The 17,901-nt window shown below is 41.6% G+C and overlaps 1 protein-coding gene across 1 annotated transcript; it reads left to right on the forward strand.

Moving 5' to 3' along the window:
- The first annotated feature begins 266 nt into the window (after positions 1–266).
- Positions 267–11,952, forward strand: rhcgb (Rh family, C glycoprotein b). Its single transcript, XM_083763422.1, has 11 exons — positions 267–534; positions 3,364–3,556; positions 5,247–5,397; positions 5,731–5,878; positions 7,216–7,382; positions 9,010–9,147; positions 9,412–9,548; positions 9,657–9,781; positions 9,993–10,066; positions 10,480–10,556; positions 11,487–11,952. The coding sequence occupies exons 1-11, from the start codon at positions 312–314 to the stop codon at positions 11,515–11,517; spliced, it is 1,464 nt and encodes a 487-aa protein (XP_083619548.1). The 5' UTR covers positions 267–311; the 3' UTR covers positions 11,518–11,952.
- Positions 11,953–17,901: the final 5,949 nt, after the last annotated feature.

A 17,901-nucleotide genomic window follows, 5' to 3' on the forward strand; every position in this document is an offset into this window, starting at 1 on the left:
ACTCTGCCTCCCAGCCTGCATGGCGGCCTGGCAGAGATAATAATCATACAGAAATACAAGAATGTCCCGTGGTGGAGGCACCTCAGAGTGGGAGTGTCCTGACTCCTGATGTTATTCCCAACAGACACACCCCCACAGCCTCACCTATAGTACAGTATGTCTGGGATGCTCACAGCCTTTGAAAGCTTCTGTCACCTTTCATAACTGTCCCCTGCCTGGACCCTCCTGTCTTTATTTACCTTTCATAGCACATAGAGCTTACTGTCCCCTGCCTGGACCCTCCTGTCTTTATTTTAATAACAACATCCAACATGGGATGTGTTCAGAGCTTCAGGGAATTTTGTGACCGTCCAAAAAACCCCAATCTTCGAATGAGTCTCCCTCCGGTTTGCTTTGTGTGGCAAATTTCCATGATCATCTTGTTTGGTGTTTTTATCCGTTATGATGAGGAAGCCGACACGCACTGGATAGAGCACAGACATCATGAAAATATATCAAGTGACATTGAGAATGACTTCTATTTCAGATATCCAAGTAAGTTGACCAGCTCTCTTTTATTTTCCCCTTTCTTGTTTTATGGTTCTGTTTCACAAACTGATTGGTAAATCAATTATCTTTAATTATATATAATTACTTAACCACAAATGCTTTGTATTTACTTTTATATAGGAATATACTTGTAAATCTATAATTTGTTCTAGGCCTAGGGCATTATTCACCAATAAATACATAATTATTTAATATAATTTTAGTATTGCATTGCTGCACAAAAAAAATAAACACACAGTACCTGAAAATGTGCCAGCAGATTATATTATTCCCAGCAGGAATGATAAAGATCGGACAGCCACAGGTGCACTGTTCCCTTGAGGTTGAACTCCTTTATAATGAATTCCCATTGTATCATGGTCTACCATACGTGTATCCATGTTAACGCTTATTAATATGTTTATAGATCAAAAATCTTGATGATGTTTCCAAATGCTCTCGAAGATGATACATTATAGTGCATCATCTAACCCGATACAGAATGTGTGTGCGTGTATAGGTGTGTGGGTGTGGTTGAACTGAATGAGTGTACCCCCAAAACCTGCAGTGTCAAATGTCAAGCCATCACAACAGCCCATCTCTGCAGAGGTGTTGGATGGCTGATAAATGAACTAAATGAACTAGTTTTTCAGTTATTGTGCAGAGCAAACCAACACATCTTCATGACAAGGGCATGGGATCACATTTAATGTACTTTGTATGACTTCCAAGAGGTACATTATTGCAGTCCCTCCCACAATTTATACGTTGACAGTCTGGGCTGAGTGGGCTCGGCTCAAGAAACTTAGCCTGGCTAATATGCCATTTTTGGTATTCAGCCTCTAATGTTTCACAATGTAATGGAAATCTGTTGTAGTCAGCGTTGTTCCAGACAGTTATTATGGGTATCATGATGTTTACCTGTTGGCTGTTGTAAATGATAGTGGCTAGTTTATGCTGGTGCTTGGTGATGTACTGATGGTGGTGGTGTGTGCTGGATATTATACGTAAATCAAATTCCTCAGGAATGTGTTCTAGTGATGGGCGGTTTGCTGTACCTTACACAGTAAAATCCATAGTATTGATAGTATGGGTCCATTTGGTTCAATTTGTATATAGGCCTACTCTCAGGTTTGAATCAACAGAGCTTTTACTATTTATGCCAAACTGTTGAGCCCATGACAAATATTTATTCTTGCTTTAACAAATAGGAGTGTCAAGTCAACCCAACTTTCTAGAATGAAAATAAAATAATACTTTTCTATTTGTAACTCAGAGAATGTAAAAATACATTGGATACACGGATTCACACACTCTGAGTTAAATGAACACTGAGGAGTTTACAGTGTGTACAACAGTCACGTTCATCTGTCAGTAGCATTGTTGCCACAGTTGAACTTGAACTTGAACACGCTCTTGTAGAACGCACCGTAAATAAATGCGTTGTGTCCTTTGGTCACGTTGATGCATTCCCCCGCATGTCCCCTTCCTCACCTCCATGATTCCATTGGCCTTTCTCTTCTATGCACAATTGTGTACATTCACATTTGATGCACCCTGATGTGCTTCACATATAATTTTACACAATAAAAAAACACAATGACATAAAATAAGTATGTTGTTTTGTTCCCTGATACCCATTGTTGGTCATTATGCCAACTCTCAAATGTCCCCACACGTGTGTACTACACACGTGTGGGGACATTTGTAGTTCCTGTTGCTGCTGACCCGTAACGTTGGTAATGTGGGAGAGTGTGTAGATGACAGTGATGGAAGAAGTACTCACATGTTTTACTTAAGTAAACGTATCAATACTGCTATGTAGATATACTCTGTCCTGTATTCAAAATAAAAGTATCAGCATCAAAATATAGCTTACTTAAAAGTACCAAAAGTAAAAGTACTCAAATGTCCAATTTCACGAGTTCAAAATGTATAAAAATATGTTTTGGGGGAAAAAGCTCACAATGCGTCACAAAGCAACACATTGTGAGCTTGGAGATCTGCTATTTTCTTTCTTCTTCCCTTTTTCTTTCTTTGCTAGTGTTTTGTAATAATAATCAAAATCTACAAACTAACTAGCAACTAATGTTTTCATATAATTAAAGTGTTATATAGAGTAAAAGTACAATATTTGTCTCTTAGATGTAGTGGAGTAGAAGTAGGCCTAAAAGTATTGAAATTTGCAAATACTGAACAAAGTAAAACAAATACCTCAAAATTGTACTTAAGTACTTGAGTATACTTTCCAGTTCCACCCCTGGTAGACAAACACGTGTCTCCTGTGATTCACATGGAGCCCCTAGCCACCTATTTTCACCTGACAGTGAGGATGGCTTCATTGCATGCGTAAAGGCTTCACGGTTCAACCAACGCCTTGACTAACCTGTGCTAACTAGTAACTATACAGTATAGTTCAACAGCAGAGATCAGCCACTCCGCCCGGCTTCCCACCCTCTTGGCCAGATGCCAAGATGCACCGTGGAGATTTGTAAAATGAAATAGAATTGTATTAAAAAAATGAATTGAAACACATTCATAATAACAATCAGCTGTACTCACTGTAGAAAGTGTGAATAGTCAACAAGGGTTTAACTGGGTCAAGGTATAGGCCACATACATTTGGTGTTAAAAGTTCATGTAGCCTACTGTTTATCCCTTACGCAGAAATGCATTGATCAGCACAGTGTCCCTTTACCTTGCCAACCTAGCTTTTCATCATTTCATAATACATCTTTCTTTTCATCCTCTATTCCATCTCTATCTGCTTGGTGTTCCTGACTGCTCCTCTGTACTGTACTGCTCCTCCCTCCCATCCCTCCTCCTCATCGCCAGGTTTCCAGGACGTGCACGTGATGATATTCGTGGGATTTGGCTTCCTGATGACCTTTCTGAAGCGGTATAGTTTCGGTGCGGTTGGTTTCAACTTCCTCATCGCAGCCTTCGGCCTCCAGTGGGCACTGCTGATGCAGGGCTGGTTCCACTCCCTGGACTGGACTGACGGAAAGATCAAGATCGGAGTTGAAAGGTAAACACACTTATGTTTCTGAGGGGCGCTAGCCCCTATACAGGTTTAATGTTTGTCTTTAGTTCAATGTTTGTTTTTATAAACGCCATTGACAATGAAGGGAAAACTTACGTCATTTTGTAACTCATTACATCATATTGTCTCTTTATTGTTAATGGCATTTAATGTTTGTGTTGGCACCGTTTGTTTTACATCACCATTACATCACCTAATCAACATGAGTTAGACTTTAATATATTAGCGCCCCTCACTTCACACAGGTGTAATTTTTACTGTGTATAAAACTATGCCCATACTGTAACTATTCACTGATTCTGTTAGCTGCCTGTTTGAGAAGCAATGGTACACTTACTGTATAAAGAGAGTTATTTAAAAAAAGAAGTACTGATTCAAACCAAATCAATTACTTACAAATTAATTATTCAAAAGGTAAAATTCCTCTGAATAAAAGCTAGAGATTCAAGGTTATATTGGACATATATATATGGACAAGGGCACAACATTTAGAATATTTGTGCTTACAACCAGATTACAGCCACGATATGACAGTATTTACAATTGCATTGTCTCCTGCCTCCATCTTCACAGTTTCAATATAAACAAGAAATATCTTGGGTTGGAGGAAAAAGTGGAGAAACCTGTCAGACAGTATCCCACATTAGATACTCCCTGCAGGCACACAGTATACTTACTGCAATAAATCAAATAAAAAATAACTGGGTATAAGGCAAAGGCAAAGAGAGAGAGAGAGAGAGAGAGAGAGAGAGAGAGAGAGAGAGACTGACACCAACATAACAATAGTTGTCGTGACAGAATGTCTGACAGAACACGATAGATTAAAAAAATGCACATATATTATAGTGACAGAACAAGTAACAACAGTTTGCTCAACACTCACGTATACACTGACATTTTATTTTTTTAACTCTCAGAGTGTACAAATAAAATATGGTTACATTTAACATTTAACATGCTCTCCCCGCAGGCAGACCTTTGCGCACAGCCGCGCACATTCTCGGCTGCGCACAGCTTCAAAACCGGGTTTTTAGACAGCTGGTGGATGGAAAAGAAGCTCCACCTCCACGGCTGACTGACGCGACGGACAGATTCCCGGAAACGCTCTCCTCCGCGTCAGTCAGCCGCGGAGGTGGAGCTTCTTTTCCATCCACCAGCTGTCTAAAAACCCTGTTTTGAAGCTGTGCGCAGCCGAGAACGTGCGCGGCTGTGTCTGCGGGGTCTCAGTGTTACACTTGAAAAGAAAGTGAGTATGTTTCTGTGACTACCTCTGTGAACTTTAGTGTGGAATTGACTATGCACACACGCCATTTTGGAAAGAACTTGGGCCCCTTCTCTACTTTCTTCACAGGTGTTTGTTCCATTCTGGTCAAACAGAGTCAGGGTGCTGATATTGTTCATGTTGGCTCACTGGAAACGCTGTGCTACACCATTGGTTCTCAAAGTGTCCTTGAGTGGGTTCCAAATGGCCCTGTATGGGTGTGTGTAACTTAGTTATGGGGGTCCTTGTCCTTGAAATTAAAACGTTATTGAACTACTGCACACTAAATGGAACAGAGGCTTAATCAATATCATCGGAAATACCTGTGAAGGAAGTTGGCAAAGGGCCCGGAAGTAGGAAGAGTAATTCTGTGTGCATATAACCCATTGACTAGTCTTTGTGTCTTGCTCTCAGCCTGATCAACGCAGACTTCTGTGTGGCAGGCTGTCTAATAGCCTATGGTGCCGTGCTGGGTAAGGTCAGCCCGGTGCAGCTGCTGGTGCTCACTCTGTTTGGGATCACCTTGTTTGCCGTGGAGGAGTTCATCATCATCACGCTCATACATGTGAGATTGTGTGGAACCATGTTATTCATTTCATATCATAGTTTTGAGTGCACGTGCAGTAGAATTCTGTGTTGAAATGAACTAGCCCTATCTGGATGGGAACACAAGGCGGTTGCCATAAACAGGCTGCACAATGTGCATAGGCAGCGGCTCAAATCACGTAGCACGAAAACCGGGTGAGAAACAAAGAGACACAGAGAGAGCGAGAGCTAGATAGTCACTTATTTTTTTCGGTTCCCACAACAAAACATGGCATATTTTGGACATAGTTAATCATGATTAATTAGTATGTAATTATGTTATGGTTGGTGATTTGTAATGACCCTCTTATAGGCCAGAGATGCTGGAGGCTCCATGGTGATCCACACATTTGGGGGTTATTATGGACTGTCCATCTCGTGGATGCTCTACCGGCCCAACCTCGACCAGAGCAGTCGTCTGCAGGGCTCCGTTTATCACTCGGATGTCTTCGCTATGATAGGTGGGCCTGGTTTATACATTATCTTATCTTACTCTCACTATTAGTGTACGGATATAATTAAACTTTGCTGTTTCATAACTTTGTTCAACTATTGATTCAACCCTCCGTATGGGGGTGTAACAAACAGGTATGGGTAAATTTGTGATTTAAACACACACCGTTATATTACTCGAACACACACTTCCTCCAAGTTGTAATAAGGCTCCCAAACATTTACTTATTAATAACATAACACACTCACACACGTACAAACACACTTCTACTAAACTTGTGTACAGTAAAAGCCTTATTTGCTTTGTCTGGCCCGTGTTTAGATATAGTTCAAATAGCTTCCACAACTAAATGTTCTTTAATCAATAGCACAAGATTCAGAGGTCGCGACTTTAGTCGCGTTAGTGGTATTAGCCATTAGGTAATAAAGCAAACGCCATGTCTCCTGTTCACTACATTGCTTTAGAATGAACTGGAAGGGCCACGCACATTCTGCATTATCTCTGTGAAAGCATGCCTCTCGACATCTGATACTTCCTTCCTCATGCTATTGTCATCAATTATTGACTTGTGTCCCACTAGTATGCGTACTAAGCATTCCTCCTAGTAGTAGTTGGTATAACACATTTTACCCCCAATTTACTGTATTAATATCTACATCCCTGAGATACTGTAATTGGTTGATAAGAGGATTTCTGTTCTTATATAACACAGAGTATTTCTGTATAGGTAGTGAACTTCCTTAGTAACACTAACATCTATACATATACAACACAACATGCAGTTACATTACATATATAAGCTGGGTCGGCACTTAATATTATAATGAGCCCACCACCCGGAATAAACGCGACAATTAGAATCCGCAGGACATCAAGTGTTTTTACCTCCTCACGGCACACCAGTAATGCAATGCAGCTTGGAACATCAGAATAGCATTTTGTGTGACTTTGAGGTGTTTAAGAATATTTTGAGACTGAGAGACATCCAACTTCAATAACAATCATGGATAGGATATCTCTCAATAACAGAAAAAGATATGTATTAAAAAGAAAAAAGTCCTATCAAAGTTAGAGTGACAAAGAAATGTGTCAAAGAGGCTGGTATATTAACCATCTTCAACATGTCGTCCCTATTTTTATATGCAATAGTGATTCAAAAATCTATTAACAGCAATAGCAGATCAGTAAGCTTGCATATTGGCTATTTTTGTGTGCAACGCCATCAAACGTATACACGTATACGTGTAAAGTATAATAGCCTATAGGCTTAAGTATTGAGTGTTAAGCAATGTTCAGGAAGGCCTCCAATCATAGCATCCCATCCCACTGTGTGTTGGTGCGTAGGAACCCTGTTCCTGTGGATGTTCTGGCCCAGCTTCAACTCAGCCATCACAGACCATGGTGACGGCCAGCACAGAGCAGCCATCAACACCTACCTGGCCTTAGCCTCGACCGTGCTCACCACCGTTGCCATCTCCAGCCTCTTCCAGAAGCACGGCAAGCTAGACATGGTAGTACTGCACTGTAGAATTATGCATTTACATTTTGCATGGGTGGAAAATACGTACAAGTACATTTACTCGGGTACTTGAGTACAGGTCTGTGAGATGGAGGAGGACTGATTTAAGCAGTCACACCTGGCCTGAGTCAAACTAGAACTGGACTCAGAGCTGGGTGTGGCTGCGCACCTGTTGTGCATGGACTTGATCAAGGCACAACAGCATAAATCAGTCATCTCCACAAACACTCAAGAGAGAGCCTCGATCTGTCCAGACAGTGGAGAGCCATCTGCTTTCCTGTGTAAAGTAATAATATTGTATATTATTCCCTGCACATAAAGCTGCAAAACTAAGGAAGCTGCCCTGTGTTGTGTCCTTCCACCTGTTGCAGGCGCCAATAGCAAGCTATGCCTGAAACTGATGCTGCTGAATGGTGGTGGTGTTCTGCTGCACCTCCAGAGTCCAGGGTTCAAGTCCCTGTTCAGGCGCCAAATGTGACCGATTAGTCACCACCCAGGGCATGGAAGGACACAACACAGGGCAGCTTTCTTAAGTAGGCTAGTTTATTCCTCTCAGTTCAGGGAATAATTCACAATAATATTACTTTACACAGGAAAGCAGATGGCTCTCCACTGTCCGGAGAGAGGCTCTCTCTTGAGTGTTTGTGGAGATGACTGTTTGTGCCTTGTTCAAGTCCATGCACAACAGGTGCGCAACCACACCCAGCTCTGAGTCCAGTTCTAGTTTGACTCAGGCCAGGTGTGACTGCTTAAATCAGTCCTCCTCCATCTCACAGTCTTTGGTACTTTTGTTGAGTATTTCTCTCTCTCTCTCTCTCTCTCCTTCTTTTAGTTTTTTTTGAGTGGTACAACCAGCTTGCAATGTCCTCGTACTTGTCTGTGTGTGTGTCTGTCTCGTACTTGTTTGTGTGTCTGTGTGAGCATGAGTATGTGACTTAATAATAGCAGTAGGGGGCGCCAGAAACAGTGAGAGGGGTAGTGACTCTAATGAGAGAGAGTGAGAGAGAGAGAGAGAGAGAGAGAGAGGGGGGGGGGGGGGGGGGGGGGGGGAATTGCACCACTCAGTTCACACGTGTGTGATTTTTACTTTATATGTTTACTCCATAACACCTCAGTCAAATATTGTACTTTTTTTACTCAATTATTTGACAGATTTAGTTCCAAAATGTACATTAACTGGTAAATGTATTGTTATAGTAAACACTCTAGACCTAATTAACTGAGCCTGAGTTATTTGCTTTTCTTTCCGTCTACACACCAAATATCTTTGCCACCAATAGCTCATCTACAAACAAGCTCATGTGAGCTTGTAAATCTGCAGTTTTTGGGCTATAATGTTCCCCCCAGAATAGAGGGTATGCACATAAATAAAGTGAATGTCAAATCGAGTGGCAAAGTGAGTTTAACATTTAATGCAATCAGATAGGACATTTCTGTTTGGATGTATGGGCTGTCAAGGCCAGAAAGTAGTTTTTTGCCACTGAGTAGGCGTTCGCACATAACCTCTGGGTATGATGATGATGTTGCTGTCACGCTCATACCCTCTAGTCTAGTCTATATGGATGCTGGGGTTCAAGTGCTTTAAGGAGCCTCTCACATTTCTTGCCACCTCTGCTCAGGTTCACATCCAGAACTCCACGCTGGCTGGAGGGGTTGCGGTCGGCACCGCAGCGGAGTTCATGCTGATGCCCTACGGCTCTCTGATCGTAGGCTTCTGCTGTGGCATCATTTCCACACTGGGATACATTTATATCACGGTAGTTAAGCATTTATCTCTTTGTGTATAATATGTTATAATCTATCGGTTAGTTCAGCCCTCATCTCCCCCTTTTGACTTGTGAAATTGATCATCCCTACTCTCTGCAATGTCTGTCTGTCTGTCTGTCTGTAACATTTAGAATATAGACTTCGGCATGTTAATTAAAATTATTTGTAGCTAAAGATTTCTCAATCGTAACATAAACAGCGTACACATAGAAAGTGTGGCCGAACACCACTGACTGGACTTTCTTCCCCCGCAGCCGTTTATGGAGAAGTATTTGAAGATCCAGGACACGTGTGGGATTCATAACCTCCACGCCATGCCAGGTGTAATAGGTGGCATTGTGGGTGCCATCACTGCTGCGGGTGCCACTGAGGCCGTCTATGGCCATGAAGGGTGAGTACTCACAGCTAGTTGCAGTGTTCAGAGTCGTGTGATAACTGATTAATTGCATGCATGGTCAAATTGATCGATGAGCGGCTCGTCCAACATTTTGTTTTGAAGGTTGGTCAACACCTTTGACTTCGAGGGAGCTTGGAAAAACGTGGTGCCAACAACACAGGGTGGCTACCAGGCTGCGGCTCTCTGTGTGGCCATCTGCTTCGGGGTTGGTGGAGGCATATTTGTTGGTAAGGAACACTATACTGGCCGGTCTGTAGTTAGCTACTCCCGTAAAGGTGTGTGTGTGTGTGTGTGTGTGTGTGTGTGTGTGTGTGTGTGTGTGTGTGTGTGTGTGTGTGTGTGTGTGTAAACTTATTGACAGACTCCCCCAGGGGTCTATACTATATGCTAATTCATATTTTGTATATTTTGCATATGAAGTCTTTCTATTTTCCTCAGGTTGCATCCTCAGAATGCCGATCTGGGGAGATGTAGCTGATGACAATTGCTTTGATGATGAGCCTTACTGGGAGGTGAGAGACTTTGCTATTCAAATAGCAAAGCATCACATCATTCTCAACATTCCAGTATGCTTATTAGATGACCATATTCATCTTCTATTCATTATTTCTATAGGATTCTGAAACAGAACCCAGATTCTGACCACATAAAAACAGAAATCTGCCAAAGATGTTCTTATTCTGAAATCTAAAGTCTGCCACCACTGTTTACATGCAGAAAAGCGGCTCTTCGGTTTACTTATCTGTCATGACAGATGTTTTTATAGGCTACTAATATAATGCTAGCAACATGTTCTATTAGTTTATATATATATATATATATATATATATATATATATATATATATATATATAGCCTATAATGTGGTGTTTATTTTTTTTCTCTGAATAGTGATGGATAGGCCTATTTTATTTTATTGTCCACAGCTTCCTGACGATGAAGAGACCATTCCACCCCCCATCCTGGAATACAATAACCATATGGTGAACATGAACAAGGACATGTAAGTGTTGCCAATCTGTGCTACTAATAGTAGGACAATAGTTTTAACCAGAGCCATAGAGTATAGAGACAGAGTTACGCAAACTCTGTTCACTTCATGGGGTCAGTCCAATGGCGGCTCTTCTACATAGACTTATATGGAAGGCTTCAAATAGGGACAACCGGAAGTTTACGGAATGCATTGGAGTCTATGGGCTCGCGCGAGTACATATCCCACATGACCGTGCTGTTTTCTGCCCCCTCAATATCGCAACTCTTCTAGCTCTGATTTTAACACACATGATCCATGGATGTCTTTGTTCACTTAATAGCGCAGTGCATAAAACGTCCTCACGGTGGCAGCAGGTCATCATTTAGCAATAATCACGTGTGGCTCATTGCAATTCATGTCTTTTCTTTCACTGGAGAGTACATTGATTGAATACAGTGTGAATGAATGGACTTCAGATATGAGTGTGCGGGACACATGGAAACCATTGTTACCACTGCTGGCCCTGTCACAGTTTGTTTATTATGGAATGACGGTGGCCACGCTCTGTGTCACGTGTGCTGTTTGTTGATAGGGGTTTTGTTGTGTCGCTCCCACACATATACCGGTATAATGTGGCACGTCTCAAAGTGACCTTGTTGTGTAGGCTACTTAGCATTGTGTATTTGGGAATGAAAATTAAACGGGCCTGCAAGGTTTTGTTGTGAAAGGGAATTTACACATTTATTTTCGATGTAATTTACCCAGGCTACAAAAAAATCCTAAAAGCATATATACACTTGTATTGGGTTGAAGAGCAGGAGAATAGACAATATTTGTTTTATTGTGTGACTGAAACTGGCTTTAGACTATTTATGATTTTTAAAGCAAAATATATTTAGTGTATCATGACCAGTTTGGCAGTTTCATTGTGCTATAACATTATGTTTAATTTTTTTGCAGAGCGGAGTCAAATTTCACTGTGGAGAACTAACTGCAGCCTTCTTGTAATTAAACCCTATATGTTATAGGCCTGTATACTTTAGATATTAGAAAATAGCAGATCTACAACCTCACAATGCATTGCTACGAGTTATGAGCTTGTAGCCAACATTCATAAAAAACGTTTATAATAATATAATAATAATAATAATAATTATTATTATTTGAGGGGGTGATTACATATTTTAGGACACCATGGTGGTTACTACTGTGACCTTTATCCTGCTGGACATTCTTTAGTTAGTAGGCTACACCTGTTGGACACACCATGCATGATGATGGATATTTTATTAAAAAGCTCAGACAATTTATACGTAGCAATAAAAAAACACTTCCTAATTTTGTAAGAGTGTACACATTTGCTTGTACACTCTTACAAAATGTATAAATTAAACCTGAGGATTTTATGTATACCTATCAGGACAGTATAATATACTGTCCTGATAGGTATACATAAAATCCTCAGGTTTAATTTATATCTTAATGTCATTAAGATAGGACCATGGTGCCTTATTCATAGGCTAATAGTTTTTTCTTCTTTTTTTAGTAGTGCTTTGCTAACAGGTAGGCTATGTAATAGGGAAAGATATGTGTCATTTATTTGATTCCCATCATGTCATGAACAGCATTCTTTTGGCCTGTTGTCAGGGCGTTTATTACTTACATGTTTGATCTATTACATTTGGATCAATTTGATCCAAACTGCACTGTAAGAGAATTGTCTGCATTTAATGGATCTCTGGTCTCTTGTATATTTAAATAGTTGTGTTATAAATATTTAGAAACAAAAGTGCTGTGAAATTGTAATTTTATGTGTGCTGATTGCTTAATGGATAACCTTTACATTAACACTTACTGTGATGTCATGGAATATGAATACATCAATGGAACAAACAGAACCATTTTATGTAAGATTTACAACATCATATACTTAATCAAACAATTTAATAATACAAATATATTACATTTTCTGTATTAATAATTGTATATTTTTTAATATTTTGTTTTTATTTTCAAATTTTCACAAAATACACGTACCACCGGCCCACAACCCTCCCACATTATTAATAATTGTATTGATTGTTCTGTATTGACAGCAGTGTATTTCCATCATCGTTGTATTGAAGAGAAAGCTGGATAATTCAATTGCTTGTAATATAATTCAATTACTTCTTTGTGTTGTGATGTTCATTATGTGAATTGGATTCAGTCCCTGTTTTTGTTCATCAATGTGTTTAAACAAAATGTACCATAATCACGAGGAATACTCAGTAAAATCCATATTGTTAACGTATCATTACGTCCATATCCGAGTTAGATTGACACACAGAAGTCAGGATACATCGTTTAACGTCTTGTTTCTCAAACATTTTCATGTCAAGGATCCCCAAATTGATATTTATTTGGCCGTGGACCCCCATATACCAATATCTTGTGCCAGGGACCCGCACGCAAGATCTGTGTTGTTTCTCAAAAATGTTCAATATGTTAAAATAGCACATCTAAAGGCTCTGCACAACCCATTGCATCGCGAGATTCGCGAATCGCGATGCATATTGAGCTTGTAGATCGGTTATTTTAAAATAACTGATGAATGTCTGGTTAAACGTTCTGAACCCGATTTTGATGGGGACCCCTGGTGGTCCCCGGACCCCACTTTGAGAACCACTGGTTTAAGGACTTTGCCCCAAACGACCCATGTATTGACCTCACACACTCTCCAGAGACGGCAGACTAAGGGCAAAGGTCACACCCTAAGGGTCTCTTGGGACACTAGAGTGACCAGAAACAAACTGGAGACAAGCTTCATCATGGTGACCTCATTGTCAAAGGTTAAGCAAAGAGCGAGGTCACTGGCAGGGCTGTACAGGTATGGTAGCATGCTTCCAGAGACAAAGGAAAAAGTACACGTTTGAAGACAATTAAAAATAATACTATTGTGTGTGTGTGTGTGTGTGTGTGTGTGTGTGTGTGTGTGTGTGTGTGTGTGTGTGTGTGTGTGTGTGTGTGTGTGTGTGTGTGTGTGTGTGTGTGTGTGTAGGATGAATCAATGTTATTTTTACTTTGACCATGTCATTTCATCATGCAGTTTATTTCTACTGTACATAGCCTGCCCTACACCCAAACTCTACCACTGCCCAGGCTGTCGAACTGTTGACGCACACTGGATAATGCCAACACGCAATTTCCATATTCTCTGTATTCAGTTTTCCCAGCCGCAGCGTTTGATTGGCTGGGGGAGCGGCTCATGGTGGGAGCGTGGACGATTCCCACACATGAGTAGCGGTGAGGAATCCATCTCCTCATCTTTCTTCTCACTAACAAAGGCAGGCTTAGCGCTGTTTCCCTTTGTCATCAGTAACGTGTTTGAGTAAAGGAGGTAATGGTGCCACAAGTGCTCCAATTAAACGAGATGCAGCCCTGCTGGGAAGAAAGGGAGCACATCAGCTCTGCTCACACCCCACCCCACCCATGCATCCATACACACTGGGGCCCCTCTCGGCCCCCAAACTCCGCCACCACACCCCACCGCGGTCCCCGCCCCAATTTTGTGTCCTCATGTTTATTCATCAGCCACTTAAAGGGCGTATGCAGAGGCCTGTTAAAACTAAATCAGAGACCTTTTTACGATACTAGACCTTCCCCTCTGGGGTCAGAGGAGCCTTCCCTTACAGAATCATGACCCGCACCCACCCCTTCCCGGCCCGAGCAATATGGGGCCTCTGGGCTGAGCATTCGAACACCCAATCTTTACCGTATACTTTATACATATATGCTGACCGAAGATCTGACTCCCCAACACATCGTCACTTCCACAGATAAAGACTGAAACAAAACTACTCCATCTAGAGAAAGACAGTGAGACGGAGAGTGCAGCGATGCTCTGTAGAGCACTGGTTCTCAACGTGGGGTCCAAGGATCACCAGGGGTCCTTCAGAGGTATTGAGGGGGTCGCCAGTAAAATGAGCTTATAGAGTTTTAAAAAATGTTAACAAAATGTTGACAAATTGGCAAATCTTCCACGGCCTAATACATATCAAGTTGGCGGTCCTTGACTTGAAACTGTTTGAGAACCACTGCTTTAGAGAAGGAGGGAGCTTGTTGGGGCCAGGGGGTCGTCAAAGAGGGAGGAAGAGGGAGCGAAAGAGGCCTCACTTTCAGGGCTTGATGACTGACTGCTTGCCATCCATCTAGGCTCAATCAGGACCTCTGATTGACAGGGGCGAGAGAAGGAGAAGGGTGGGAAAAGAGGGGTCGGCACGAAAGTTTTAGTATGGACGCCATACAAAACATACTCCAATGCAGGGGGCCACCGGGACGCTCATTAATGAAAAAGAACATACCAGTTTTTTCTCTGTGTGCCGGTGATGTTCGTCAAGGGGCTTTACCTTACAGTTTGTAATCTGCTATACATTGAGTATATGCACATATTGGGTATGCACATAATAGTATGGTAACTCTGTGGGAGGTCATGTTATTGTCTATTCTTGTTTAATTGTTTTTGCATCTTGCGGAAACACTTTGTGAGGTGTTGTGAGCTTGCAAAACTTAAATTTGGGCTAAATATTTGAGTATTTTCACAGAATATTCGCCTACTATGCCCAGAATAGTTTGGGTGTTTAAAGGAATTAGAATCAGCAGAGAGCTTGTTGTAGACTAGTAATTGCCTGACTATTCTGGATAAACCTTTTATGATGTGCCTGTGACGCATCATAGACATCATACATCATCATCATGCTGTATACTTGTTCTCCAGAATTGCGCCTTTAGTTATGATATAGGCTTGCCATATCAACATACTTTTCTAATTTGATGGTCCGGGACATTTTTAAATCACTGCACCATAAACCCCTTTACAAGAGCCAGAGAGACTGCAAGAAGGCTTATAGATCCATTCAGGGCCGTATGTTCACTCCCTTGTAAAGAGACCTGTAAAACCCTGCCACTGAAAACATCCACAAGTCCATAAAACAGTTTATAAACTATTCAGTTTCCTACTATACTATCCCTTCTGTCCGGTTATGTGTAGCACACATTTTGTGGCATGCAGCTTTATAGTGTCTCCTGACGGTTATTTGATTGGGGTGTGATTGGCCCTGGTGAGTTGCAGACAGTATGAACCAACCTTTTCCACTACAAGAAGAACCAAGCAGTGGTGACTGTGGCGTCTAATGTGTGCAACACAGGTTCTGGATTTGTGTCAATACGCTACGGCTCGCTTGATGAGGTTCTTCTCAGAACCTGATTTGAGCCATGCATGCTACCCTGACTTCTGGGAACCCAGAATTCAGAACTTGTTGTGAGCTTGCAGATCAGCTATTTCCGAGGTTGTTTTATGACAGACCTGCAGGGGTGGTTCTGGTTCAAATGGAAAAAAAAAAAAAAAATGCAGAACCTGGAAGGTTTCAGATTTTGTAAGGTTCTGGGTTAACGCTTCGTAGTCGAAGAGCCTGTTAGAATTGAGTACAGTGGACCACAATGGAAACAAGCCCTTTTTGACACAAAAACACGCTTCTTGCGTTATCCTTTTTAGCAGAGCTTTTTTGACTGTACCGTCATACTTTATTAACAAACATGTTAATAAAGTATGACTGTACCGTCATACTTTATTAACAAACATGTTAATAAAGTATGACTGTACCGTCATACTTTATTAACAAACATGTTAATAAAGTATGACTGTACCGTCATACTTTATTAACAAACATGTTAATAAAGTATTCAATCAACCAATGGTCAAGAGACTATAGGTTCCCCTACTGTTGCTCGCCATGGACTGCAGAATGCAAATCCCATACGTCATTCATTCCCCACTGAGTTTCCTGTGTTTAAAGCCCACTGATGAACTTTACGCCCCCACCCCCCGTCTCCCAGGTATATCCACACAGGTCTCTCCAGGCCACTGAACGCCCCCAGAGGCTGCTTAAGTGTCCCTATCGGACCACAGCAGAGAGGAACAGCAGATTAACCATGATCCTATCCGCTCACGGCTAGCCCCCTTCATACGCTCCGTTACACCAGCATTTAAAAGGAGGAGGGAGCACCATTCAGGCCTGTGATATGAATCCCAGACATGGGGACAAGAACAGGCCTTTCACCCGGTTTCACAGAAAAGGCCCTTTCTGGCACCGGCTAATTCTGGTTGCTAGGGACTCCTGGGTTCAATGGCGGACTCCCGTTGTGAGGGGACAAAGCCTCCCAGTCATCCAACCATGGTTGCTAGGGGAGGCAGAATGTATGGGGAGGGACGGGCTGCCGTTGTCCCAGACGAAATGTCTCTCTTAAGACAGGGGCAGGGTCTGGTGATTGACAGGTGGCTACACGCTCCACTGCGGATCACCCGGGAGGTCTAGGGGGCCTGCCTGTGTGTGTGTGTGTGTGTGTGTGTGTGTGTGTGTGTGTGACGTGTGTGTGTGTGTGTGTGTGTGTGTGTGTGTGTGTGTGTGTGTGTGTGTGTGTGTGTGTGTGTGTGTGTGTGTGTGTGTGTGTGTGTGTGTGTGTGTGTGTGTGTGTGTGTTGTGTGTGTGTGTGTGTGTGTGTGTGTGTCAGGACTCAGGAGTAGCATTGCTAGAGCACTCTAGTGACAGGTTATGTCAGTTGACAGGATGGAGAGGGGTGGGGAACTGGTTGGTGATTTTGGTGTTAAGAGTAGCACCATTTATTACCTGTAGGGGGAGTTCCTTTTTTGCTTAAGGCAAATATTCTCCTGTACTCCATGTTACAGGAGTGATTGTACTTTGAGTAAGTCCCCTGCTTCTAGATAGCCCTGTCTAATATAACCCTCTTTATTCATCTGTTGTTTTTGAGGGACGCTATAGCCCCTCCTATGTCCAGCTTTGAGTTTTTCTACCACCACCTATGACTAGTTTTGAGTGTTTGTGTAAAAGAAATATCACACCTGTGTGAAGTGAGGGGCGCTCTTATCATCGTACATCATCCAATAAAAATGTAATATACTTCCTCATGAATTAATTTGTCAACTTATGTTATTATAATAAAAAATATTCAATGTATTTAATGTTAATATCTGAACAAATCAGCTTTTTGTTTAAACACAGTGCAACTGTGTTTAAACAAAAAGCCGATTTGCTCAGACACATATGATGTAAATTATCCTTTCATTGTCAATGGCATTTACTGTTTGTGTTGACACAAAAAGCTGATTTGTTCAGACACATGACGTAAATTCTCCTTCCATTGTCAATGGCAAATGTGACATGAGTTGTGACGAAAAGCTGTATATAGGAGGGGCTAGCGCCCCTCAAAAAACTAGAGTGTAATCACAAACATTGCATGCCATTGACTTTGAATGGCCATTTTTTAGTGTTTGTGTAAACAGAAACATTGTGTAAACAGAAACATTGAAAACAAAAGT

The sequence above is a fragment of the Protomyctophum parallelum genome (assembly GCF_964188405.1).
Source record: "Protomyctophum parallelum genome assembly, chromosome: 4".
Classification (NCBI taxonomy): Eukaryota; Metazoa; Chordata; class Actinopteri; order Myctophiformes; family Myctophidae; genus Protomyctophum; species Protomyctophum parallelum.

Coding starts and splice junctions, on each gene's coding strand:
- rhcgb (XM_083763422.1), top strand. CDS start 312: ATGGGATGTGTTCAGAGCTTCAGGGAATTTTGTGACCGTCCAAAAAAC. Junction 535..3,363: donor CTTCTATTTCAGATATCCAA/GTAAGTTGACCA, acceptor CCTCATCGCCAG/GTTTCCAGGACGTGCACGTG. Junction 10,067..10,479: donor ATGATGAGCCTTACTGGGAG/GTGAGAGACTTT, acceptor TATTGTCCACAG/CTTCCTGACGATGAAGAGAC.